The 12,973-nt window shown below is 38.2% G+C and overlaps 1 protein-coding gene across 1 annotated transcript in view; it reads right to left on the reverse strand.

Annotated features, from left to right (window-relative positions):
• The window catches only part of LOC135085080 (uncharacterized), an 80,858-nt gene that overhangs the window by 32,024 nt on the left and 35,861 nt on the right, over positions 1–12,973 (reverse strand). The window contains exon 2 of the mRNA XM_063979856.1: positions 6,052–6,117. Coding sequence (XP_063835926.1) covers positions 6,052–6,117 — 66 coding nt within the window. The remainder of the gene's footprint in view (positions 1–6,051; positions 6,118–12,973) is intronic.

Here is a 12,973-nt window from a genome sequence, read left to right on the forward strand (position 1 = left end):
CAGATAAAATAGCTTAGATACGCATTTTTTTACCAGACGCTTGAAGCTAAGGGTGTTTAAACGGATATAGTAGTGTGTAAACTGCTCGACAAACACCACTAAATTATCATAAATGGTTTCGAAAAACCAGCCAAATAAATGGTCTCAAAACCAGTCTAATAGCCTTACATGAAGGACCAACAGCCAAACACTGAACAGCCTCCCCCCGGCTAGACAGTTTAATTCCGTTCCAAACTCGATAAGTGCACTAAAGGGCTCCGAAGCCAACGCTCCTGCAGTCTGGACGGTTCACGACCTCTAAGACTGAAGATGGCAATGCGATCCTTGTGCTGCCAGACGGCTGTGCAATGACCCTATTAAGGATACTAGAGATACAGGTGTGTTTAGAATGCCGGTAATGGTGCTTACTGCATTTGTTTCAGCAATCATTGCTAGGCAACGTGTAAGTTGAACAATTGCAATAAATTGAGCTATTGTATTTGCTTCATATTGCTGATTGCCATAACGTGACCCGGATTAAAACCAGAATTATTTATTTGCCAAAACTATGTTTTACATAAAATTATATGATTAATGAGGTAAGTTAAACAATTGCAATAAATTATACCTATTGCATTTTTTTCATATTGCTAATTGCCATAACGTGAGTTGGATTAAAATCAGAAATATTTATTTACCAAAACTATGTTTTACAAAACAATATAGGTATGATTAATGAATATCCTCCCCTTCTTCCTTCTGGACTCTGGTCAGAGTGGGTAGCGTTGGCTAAATCCGTCATTTGGTGAATTAGAGAGTCAATTGTGCTCCTGCAGTGGAGACTAAATGATGATATGGCTAAAATTCTGTAAATCCAGTGGGTTTTTTCGAACCCTGACTGAGTATATTTAGTAACGTTAACGTTCTTTGAGCTAATCGTTTCGGCAAAACGCAATCAACACTGTATTTCTTCTTCGAGAACACCGCTCCAACTAAATAAGTATATTCAGAAACCAAACGTTCAATTTAAACGCGTCGGCAAAAACGCAATCAACACTGTTCTTCTTCGAGAATACCGCTGAACAATTTCATTAGCAACGTCTTCAATAATGAAACTCAATGCGCTTCCCCAACGCACGGGTGTTGCGTTCGTTCGATTCGGCCGTAATTGCAACAAGCGCGCCCGCGCCGATCGGCCGGCGTCAATAAATGCGTGCGCAGGGCTGTCGACGTCATCATCACCAGGTCATTTAGACTCTACTGCAGGAGCACGGCTGTTAAATTTACCAAAGGCAAGTGGTGGCAGAACTGACGGCCGATGGGGCAGCAAGGTTCTGGAGTGGAGCCCGCGTACCGAAAAACGCAGCGTGGGACGTCCACCCACAAGGTGGACCGACGACATCATAAAGGTAGCAGGAAAGCGCTGGACGCAGGCCGCTACCAACCGGGAAACATGGAAAGCATTGGGGGAGGCCTATGTTCAGCAGTAGACGTCCTATGGCTGAGATGATGATGATGATGATGAAGTGGTGGCTTAAGACAAAATGGAAGTCATTGGGGGAGGCCTATGTTCAAGAAGAATGAAGAAGAAGAAGACATTGTAGAATGATAATGAGGATGAAATGGTGGCTTTCACCCTCCACAATGGCCAAAAGGGTTAGGGTCTTGAGGAGGCCTAAAATTCGCATACTTGTCCCTTATTCGCTTTCACGAAATCCACAATTCAATTCAATTCAATTCAATTCAAAACGTTTATTTGCCAAAAACACAGTAATACAGGGTGACAATATTAAATAGGATCATGTGTTTAGTCTGCTCGCAGACGTGCAAAAATTACAGGATTCAATAATATTAATGTCAAATAATTAAGAAAATGTCAATGTAAAATTAAATTAATAGTATCAATGTCGCCAATTAAAATATTCCTTATAACTATAAAAACATTTGTCCAAAAGCCAGCAAGTCAATCTGCTTTTAAATATAGGGCCTTGGAGTACTTTAAGTTCTTCCGGTAGTAGATTGGGACAGGGAGGTTGATGCATTAGGTTTAGGTATTGCTGTCTTATATGAGGTCTTACAGTGACTTCTCTGCGGGTCTTGTAATAGCTGGGGAAAGACTTTACAAAGAGGCAGCTTTCCCTGATATAGATGCATGGAAGCGGAAGCAAGCTAAACTGTCTAAAGAGGGGCTTGCAACTATCCAGGTACCAGACATTGCACAAAGCGCGAATGCATCTTTTTTGTATTTTGAATACTCTATCTATATCTACCGAATTACCCCACAGAACTATACCATAATTCAGTACCGTCGATATGTATCCATGGTATGCCGTCAGTGCAGCTTCGACCGACACCGTTTGTCGTAGTCTTTTTATTGCGAAAGCGAAGCGCTCGAGTTTTTTGCATATAACGTCAATGTGTTTTTTCCAGTTGAGGTGTGTATCAATATATATTCCTAAAAATTTAAAAGTCTCAACTTCGTCTATTTCTTCTCCCTTATATTGAATGTTTAATGATTGTTTAGAAGTATTATATGACCGATATTGCATGACTTTAGTTTTGCTGACATTTAGCATCAGGTCGTTAGCACTCAACCAGCCTATAACATTTTCTAAGGCCGTATTTGCTATTGAGTCAATAGGGTCTTTGTCCCCTGCCTTTATTACGAGTGTCGTGTCATCTGCGAAGAGTATACACTTGTGTGAGGTAGCATTTGGGAGGTCATTGATGTATAATAAAAAGAGCAATGGCCCAAGAATGCTGCCTTGAGGTACACCTGTTTTTTTAATTAATAATTTAGATCTGTATGTTTCCTTAACTATGTTTTGGTTTATTTTTACAATTTTTGTCAGCTCGGTGCATTGTTTCCTGTTCCTGATGTAACTCTCAATCCAGTCGTAGGCCTTTCCCCTTTCACGGGTAGAATTCCAAATGTTCGGGAAATAGTAATAACTCATGTAGTGTCATATTTTATGAGCTGCATATGCATTACATTATGGCTCTATCAAACTGGTGATTAGCGATAAGACCAATAAATCTTGTCTCTTAATCAGTAGAATTCTCTTTAATTTATTTATAACTAGCTTTCCGCCCGCGGCTTCGCCCGCGTGGTATTTTTTCTGTCACAGAAAAACTTTATCGCGGCGTCCCTGTTTCAACTAACACAAACAAAAACTATCCTATGTCCTTTCCCGGGACTCAAACTATCTCTATGCCAAATTTCATCAAAATCGGTTCAGTGGTTTAGGCGTGAAAGCAAGACAGACAGACAGAGTTACTTTCGCATTTATAATATTAGTATAGAAGTATCATCATCATCATCATCATTTCAGCCACAGGACGTCCACTGCTGAACATAGGCCTCCCCCAATGACTTCCACATCGCACGGTTGGTAGCGGCCTGCATCCAGCGCCTTCCCGCTACCTTTATCAGGTCGTCGGTCCACCTTGTGGGTGGACGTCCCACGCTGCGTTTTCCGGTACGTGGCCTCCATTCCAGAACCTTGCTGCCCCATCGGCCGTCAGTTCTGCGTACTATGTGCCCTGCCCACTGCCACTTCAGCTTGGCCCCTCACTATAGGCCTTATACAGAAGCTCAAAGTTGCACAGCGTGCTATGGAGAGGGCTATGCTCGGTGTTTCTTTACGAGATCGAATCAGAAATGAGGAGATCCGTAAACGAACTAAAGTCGCTGACATAGCCCGACGGATCAGCAAGCTGAAGTATAGAAGTATAGATGTGTGGAACTCTACATTTATTTTATTATCATGGTTTTCCAGTAGATGGCAGCCCTACCCCGGGCGGCAATTAGAGCGGGCGCGATTACGTGCGCGTACGCACCGCGGACGTCACGCCGCGCGCGCACGACATTGTCTACCAAGTACCAGTTACCAGCGCGTGCGAGATGAAAAACTCCAAAGGAAATAAACCATTTCAACTGTCATTTACCTACGAGTTCGCAAACTTTTTGCTTTAAACATAATTGGCGAGTAATGGTGATTGAGTTTGCTTCATAGTTTTTTCAGCACTTATGTGTCTCAAACAAGGTGCTGTTAGGGTTCAAAAGATAAGAAGAAAAATCTATAGCACTCCGTTTCTTTGGTGAAGGTTTCTTTTAATTTTTCTAGACTTAATTCTTGCATTATAAGGTAGAGACGAAGTATTAGTACCATATTCTGTGTTAAAAGTTCAAAATTTTTGATTGATAGATGTTGTTCTTGTTGGTCAGTTGGATTTAAATATTTTAATACCTCCACCTATTATTACACTATTAAATGTAACCCCAAATGATTCAGTGCTTTAATGTTGAAAGGATAAGCCCGTTCGGCCCAATTTTCATTAATCCTTGTCTCGAGTCCAAATTAAAATACCAAAACGTTCCCTTAGAGTCCCCCGAACATTCGAAGTGCCACTATGTACCAGTAACGCGTCCTCTCACAGCGCCATGCATAGAATCTGCCGAGACTTTAACAAGCTCACACCCGATATAGAGGAGGTGCCTGACATCTACAGCCTTACCCTAAACAAATTCAAAAAAGCTGTTAATGAATTGTTACTTAAATAATTCCTCTCTCATCTTTATTTCTTAGAGAATTATTGATTTAAATTTCATTATATTTATTAATAACTTGTTTCCATTATTAATTAACATTAAATAATTATTTTTCTATTTATAATTTATGTATTATGTATAATTATTGTTAACTCGTATAGCATTGTATGTTGTGTGCACTTTTTATTGGAGCTGCAACAAGTTTTACTGTATAGCCTGCTTTAAAAGCTTTGTATGTTATGGTTGTATCCCTGTTTTGTGCACCAAATAAAATAAATAAAATAAATAAAATAAAATAAAATTACGCAGGAAAATGTATAATCACGCTTTATTTGGGTCAGTAATAATCAAAGGGTTTAATCCTTCGACCGGATATTATCAGTAATCGATAGCTTTACAGCCGTCCATATCGTAAATTAATCCACGTTTATTTACTTCCAACGGTTTACAATGCGTATACAAAATACAGGGTGGCCCATTGGTGGGCGAACAACATAATGATTGATTCCAATGCTCAAATACATCAATTTTTCCTTAGAGAAGGAAGTTCAAATTTTCTAAAAAAGTGACCTTTTCATCCAACACAACAAGGAAGCTCTTGGCCTGCATCTCATCTGATGGAAAGTGATGATCAGGCCGAAGGTGGAAACGACCGACATCGGGACACCCGGAATCCTCAACCACAAAGGCTATAGGTATAATACTAATAATAAACCACAAAGGCTATAAATAACAAAGGCTATCTTACATTAATAAAATAGTCATCCATCAGTAATCACTAATCAGGAAATTACTATGGGGGCGTAAATTTTTTGGAGAACTTGTATATTCATTGTTCCTGTATAAAAGTTGTAACATTTGAGCAGTAGTATCTTTTTGATCACCCACTAATGGGTCACCACCCTGTATAATCCGACCCGTCCCCTTCCCATCGACCCACCTGTGACCCGAATAGGGCTTTTCATAAACGCTCGCTCCCCTGATTTTCGGTTAAAAAACAATAAACATTATATCCTTATGCCCACGCAGGAAGGTTCAATTTTATATTTTTTACAAACAATATCGTCGACATAGAATAGGCTATAATTTGAACGAATGAAATGGAAACAACAATTTGTCGCAGAAACAAACTTGCATTCAGGTCAGTGGGACTTTTGAACTGGTCAAGAATCATTTATTCGTTAGCGACTCTAGATTAAAAAGTTTTGCAAAACTAACTTTGGAGTTTAATAACTACGACATTTATACAAGATGTTTTTGCGATTTCTGACACTACTAATGCTTAGTTGATCTGTTCGTTATACCATCAACCACAAAACATTTTTGGTGTTGTTTTGTACAGACACCAGAATTCAGGCACATTGTTGTTACAAACGCGCACCTATTACCAACCAAAGGTATGCCACAGTGGTTGAACTTGATGTGCCGTCGTGTGAACATTTCTTATTCCGCAGGATCTTTTAATTGATGATTTAAATATCGATTGTGCTTATACAGCTATGCTGATGTTCAAGTCTCACCTGAGAGCCAGTACTTCGACGTTGGGCATCCGCCGCAGAAGGCTGACGTCACCGAGCTCTGCACCCCTGCAACAAATAAACAACATATATTTATCATTATGAACACCTCCGAAGTCTTGTTGTTGCGAGCTGTAAAGATACCAGTCATGCGGTAACTAGTAAAGTTGAACTCTTGATCTGGGGATTTAGATCCCCAAATGGAAGACAAAAGCTGACAAATATCTTGCATGATTGTATTGTTCCTAAGTAGTTACGTAAGGTTAGTAAGGCTTAGGGCATTGGAGACTTGAATCAACGTAGACAATAGCCAGAAAGAAAATTTAGATTCTGCATTCCAGAGGGCATGTTAAATGGTCGGTCTCGTAAAGTCTAGCTAGTCTCTACATAAGTTTACTTTCTCATCATGCAATAAAGTTACAAAATTAAATAAAACAATTCATAAACGAGGAGGTTTTACGTGAGTTTCCTCTCTTGGCTGGGTAAACGGCCTTAGCAACAATTGAAAATGTCAATCAGACAATGAAATAGGTACGACCTACTGACATTCACAAGGAATTACTATGCATCTTGTGATGTACATTTTATGTCTTTAACTCCAAATGAAATATTGTTGAGTGATTTTAAGCAGTGTTCAGAATTTCAGATAGAGATTCAAGCATTGTGTAATTAGCAAAATTTACAAATTCTTTAACGCCGAATGTCACAACACTTTGTAATTGCATTTGCAACGTTATTGCTCGTACATGACGTGTCATTTAACCAACCGACGACAGTTTTGAAGCTAAACGCAAAAATTAATAGCTTGTTAAAGACGTTAGCAGCCAATCGCCGCTGTGATTGGCGTTATTGTTTGTATTATTTATTTGTTTAACCGAACTTTATGAAACCAATTACACTATTCAAACATTAACATTAACATAACAAACAACGATGATAATTTGAAACAATAATTACAAACGCAACAGTCGCACGTTACTTTCACAAGTATACTGGCATACTAGCTGTTCATTCTGAGAATCTGAAAATATATTACGTTATGCAGAAGCAGATGCATTTAATGATCGCAATCTCAATCAATTAAGGTTGAAAATAATGTCTAATCACCTATAAGGCTGCCACAGAATACCAGCGTTGATGCCAGGTTGCCAGGCAGGCATATGATGAGTGACTGCCATTTTGGTTCAAAATTAAACAAATTATGGACACTGATCTCTTTTGTAAGGATTAGCGACTAATTTTTTTTCTTTCTTTCTTTTCTTTCAATCATAACTGACGTAAAGTGTATTTAGCTAAATGTAGCTAATTCGGAAACAACTCTATCATCTATGTAGATATAGTAGAGATATGAGTATGAAAACTATGGCCACCTCTTCCATCACTGCAAGTACTGCAACTCCTGTGCTGTCAGGATCTACAGTTTGGCCGTCAATAAAACCCAACCAGTTAGCCTAGTGTAGCATCTACAACCGACATGAACGCATCAAGTGCAAAATTACTAAGAAGAAGAAGCAGAAGTTATCCAAGTTAGTCATGAAGTGTAAGTTCTTCAGTATAGGACACTCAACGAAATTATTCAGAAGAAATCATGGATCTTACTTTTTCGTGAAAATCCTTAGACATTAAAAACCAAATGTTTAGGAATATAAATGAGAAAGATAAAAGAGAATTGTTCAGTTATTTTGGTAGCCATTTTGGCAAATGGCTCACAATCAATCTTGGGCTTCTGCGAATATCCAATTCCAACTCTATCATGTTGAGATCGTATTTCAAGTTTCATGTATCGTGACTTGAATGGGTCTTGCCATCCTTGGCGCTCGTCCAATAGCGGGGTTGTTAACTCTAGTTTTTCATAACTCCCCAAAATTACAATTTTACCCTTCATTTTCAGATAATCTTACATGACTCGTACTTTTTTCACGAAAATGTATCTTACTTATAATTTATGTTATTTAACTGTTGCTTCTAAATATTTTTACATTTCCCTACATCTTTAGTTCTTTATTAGCATTCTGAGACAAACACCTTTGTGGCAAGTGTTAAGAAGAAACGTTGAACTTGTTGCCATGAGCCATGTACTACCTTTTCCACCAAAAAATTTAAGGATAACAGGAAAGACTTTCTGATAGTTGGGGCTCACAAAAGTTCCCTGAAAAGCAAGTTTTCCCTAAATTCACGTAAATGCCCTCGAACAGACAACCCTACTTGCAATGCCGAAAATTATCTTGCCCAGGTTAATGATCTGGAACTAGAACTCCACGGGTAGTCGGGTAATGTTGGCAATTTGGCGACCTAGGTCTGCCGGAAATATTGTGCCTTCATGCTTACTGTAATGAACAAGGATTAAAAGTTTAAAAGTAGATAGAACGGCATTGTGCAAACCACACACACTGCCGTTTTTTATCTCTTCCTCGTACCTCTTTTACTGACATTAATTATTTTGTATTTGTTTATTCATTTCCCAGAAAGAATTTCGGACCATCACATCGAATTCAGAATAATGTAATGACTTGACAAAATAATGTAATACTTGATCTTTACTGCCCCATCTATTATTTGTTGCATTATGTGCTGTTTGTTTTCCATTAAATAAATAAATAATCTATTATTACATAATATGCGTCAATCCTCCAACTAACAGTCCCAATAATTTTTAGGAAGGAACAGTTGTTATTCCTGTCTCCGAATTCTAGATAAACAATGACTAAGCTAGGAAGATCTAGATCACCTACATTTCAATAATACACACGTTAGAAGAGAAACGAGTTTAGAGAAATTTAAATTTAAAAAGTATTCCGTATAATGAGATCATTAAGAATAGACTAGTATCGAACTTAGTCACTAGTGTTGTTTTAGAACACTAGGTTTTGTTATAAAATATTCAGTCTTCTTGTCTCATATGGGCTTTAACTGTATACTAAAGTTCGTTTGTTCGTTTCAGCCAAATGACGTCCACTGCTGGACAAAGGCCACCTCCAAGGTTTTCCACAATACACGGTCCTGCGCTGTCCGCATCCAGGCTCTTCCCGCGACCTTTACTAGATCGTCGGTCCACCTAGTAGGAAGCCTGCCCACGCTACGTCTTCCAGCCCGTGGTCTACTAAAGTAGCAATCTTTTATGTGTGTGTGCCCTCCGAAATATGGAATCTTGTTCCTTTTCAGACTCTTTTCACAACTAAACTGGGTTCAGTTATCCGATTTCTCTATTATCATTGGGGGAGGCATATGTTCAGCAGTGGACGTCCTGAGGCCGAGATGATGATGATCTCACTTGGAGTGAAACCCAGAACCTCTGGATAATTGAAGTCAGCCATTTAAAAATACTCGCTTAAAAGTAAATCATGAGTTCAGTGAGATCATAGATTGCCTGAACCGTACATTCCGCCGCGATGAGTGGTTCCACCAATTTGTTCCTCCAAACAATCTAATTGTGTGCCGTGAATGAAAGAGCACGTTTCTCATTTAGATATAACAGACGTTTACAATTTACAACTCTATCACAATGGCGACCCGGTGCTGAGCCACGCGATACATTGAGAACAACATAGTTTCTTGAATTAAAAGGTAGTTAGTTGATTTTTTATCTCGTTATAGGTTTTTTACGTGGATCCACTATTGCGAATTTGTGACACAAGCTTCTTAACTGCAACCAAAGGATACAAACAGGATTCTGTTACTAGACTATTGAAGCATCTGTCCTAACATTCAAGATTTTTTTCATTTGATTGGATCGCAAATCATGTCATATGATATGACGACACATAAAATTAATCACTGGGGCTTCTCAACAACAATGTATTAACCGATGTTATTTTTATTTAAATATTTTTAATTGTATTTGTATTTTGCTCAAAAACATACATTCTGTGCTGTCGACAACGATTGGGATGAGTCCGACTCACAGCTGTCTTCTCAAATGTCAAACAAAGATACTCGTCGATGTATCACCGCAGAGCGGAAAGCGCGCCTACCGCGGGTCATCGACATACAACGAAAGTGAAAACGGCCGGCTTTGTCGCCCGACGGATCTGCCGAGCTTGTGGCAGACTTGACGACGACCCGGCGGAATGTTTGGCGTTTATCTTGACATGACACACTCCCACACTCCCTATCAACAATATTAGAAATTACACTATCATTAGTAGAGTGATTAGACCATGAATATAACTGCACTGCTGGACAGAGGCCTCTCCGAAGGATTACCACAAAACTGGTCTTGCGCTGCCCGCATCCAGTCCAGGTACTAACTACTAAGTATCATCATGAGTTCCGTGTATCATGGTCATATGAATCCCCCAACGGGATCCGAACTCACTTCACTATGCCGCAGCAATCAGGTGTTTCAATGGTGCAAAAGATATAATTAGAACATTACTGATCCGTTTGAATTCTTTCTAATTGCAATCTAAAAATAATTCCAACGCTATTAAAATATCTTTCATACTATTGTCGGATTAACTTACATCATCATCATCATATTATTTATTTTATTTTATTTTTTATTGTTAGGAAAACAAACAGCATTCTATAACACATATAGAGTTGCCAATTATGTTCTTCTTTCCACTTTAAAGTAAGTTCTGTTGTTACATAATGCACATATCCGTATAAAACACATCGACAATGCATCTTATTCTTAGCATGTCCGATGCAGTGTCCATATCTACATTACGTGCTCTGAGACAATAAATCTCATATCCCGTCAATCACAATCAAAACCCATCGCAAATCAAACCTTATCCCAATGCATTAAGAGTGGCACATTTTCAAAATAGACATACACAAAAAAAAACACTATCACACAATGTCTAATGCCGCGTTACGTGATCCGATACAATTAAATCTGAACCATACGTTTTCAACTACAAAAACGAACCTTACTGCATGGTATTAAGGTGGATGCGCACGCGCCGGTAAGACAGAAGCGCGCAGAATATCAATTGCTGTGGATGTGACCTTGCTATTGGCATTGTTAATTGCTCGATTATGTTTCGGCTCGAGATGGATGGTTCGGAAGCCGGTGACGGGAAATAAGGAAGGTATATGGGATGATTGATATCATGGATTCTTCCTAGTATTTCCACACCCATCTCATAGATTTTCCTTGAACCTACCGGAGTAGACTTGGCCTTCAGTTGTAATAATACACTGAAGATTCTGGCTATACTTACAGGACTCGCAGAGAAGGGAACAAACCAGTTTAGTATCGTTGTCCTCTTTAATTCTCGTTGCAGAGGGCTCTTCCATAACTTTAGATTACGTTGCAGCAACATTAAGCTTTATGACCTACTAGCAGCCGCCCGCGACTTCGTAAGCGTGGATCCCGTTTTACCCCCTTCATCTATCTTACGCGGTTTAGATTTTTTCATACAAATGTTTTTTCCCGCTAACTCCCGTTCCCGCTTTAAGTTTACTAAGGTACCGGCAAGCGTCTAACTTAAGCGGTTTAGATTTTTCATACAAAAGGATTTTCCCAGTAATTCCCGTTCCCGTGGGAATTCCTAAGTATACTATAACCTGCCCAGGAGTATGAAGAATAATTGTACCAAGTTTCGTTAAAATCCGTCGAGTAGTTTTTGTTTCTATAATACTCTACTAGTTTATAGCGTAAAACCACAGGTAAAACTTTGTCAACGTTAACTCAAAGCTGTGCTATTATCCAAGATGGAATTCAAAGTTATGAATAATGATGTTCGTTTGTTAGTGCAAACAAACCACTGAACATGAATTCCGCAAAACGTCTGACCTGATTCAAATAGTTTTCTTTCCGTGTTTTCTGTCGTTTGGACTGCTGCAAAGCATTCAGTAAACTTGGCAACTGACAGAAAACAAACTGATATCTAATTTCCGAAGGAAATCGAAGAATCTCAATCTCATTGATCGATATCCGCCGTCAGCTCTGTCGATGGCGGCGGTAAACACACAAACTTTCCTATTTCTGGTCATTATGCTTGTGTACTTATGACTTTCTTTTCTTTGACCAGACAAAAACCATTTATTAAAATAATATTTCTATGAATGAATATCCTATAAGTTGATAAGAGAAAATAGGTAATGTAAGAATTGTCTTATTTATTATTTACGTGTTTATTCAATTCAAGTTTGTTTGTCATTAAATAAATCTTTGGATCTTTGGACAATTTCACACAGCGCCAGCTAGCCCCAAAGTAAGCAACTTAATGCTTGTGTTATGGGTGTAAAAAGAAACCACTTTATTCCAGCCAAACTCGAGTATATTATTTCCACTTACACACTTACACTTCAATTACTCAATATTCAACTCACAATAATTATTATAACAGCTATCGGACATAGATTCGTCAAGTGGTCTGAGTTCTATCGAAGCTAACAGAGTAATGATTCTGAGTGAGCTCTAGGCCTACAACAAGCCTCTCTATCCCCTCCACATTACCACTTCCTTGCCAAACAAGATTGAAGTTTTTAACAGTGTTGCCACTTTTTAACTTTAAAATACATAATATACTAAAATCGTAACATTTTTTTAAATTCACTAGAATAATAACAATATTTTCTAAAAATCATGACATTCGGCCATCCGATATTGTGCTGTCTCCCGACGCACACTTATTTAAGAAAAATGAAAATAACTAAACATAATTAGTGGATCTGATTAAATAAATGAAATAAATACTGGAACATTAATTCCTTAGTGGTATAAAAAATTATACATAGTTAAATCTCATGAACTTAATTATGTAAATTGTAATTTAGTACACATTTTGATAATGTTAAATCATGACATTCGCTTAGGTACATTTATTAGATTAGCTACTGATTAAGTTCATTATATATTTTCTAAATCAATAGAGCGTAAATATATTATTATCAATATACACTAATTCAATCAATAGAGTTTTAATATAATATTATATCAATACATACAATATTTCATAAATCAATAAGA

This window comes from Ostrinia nubilalis, chromosome 27 (assembly GCF_963855985.1).
Source record: "Ostrinia nubilalis chromosome 27, ilOstNubi1.1, whole genome shotgun sequence".
NCBI lineage: Eukaryota > Metazoa > Arthropoda > Insecta > Lepidoptera > Crambidae > Ostrinia > Ostrinia nubilalis.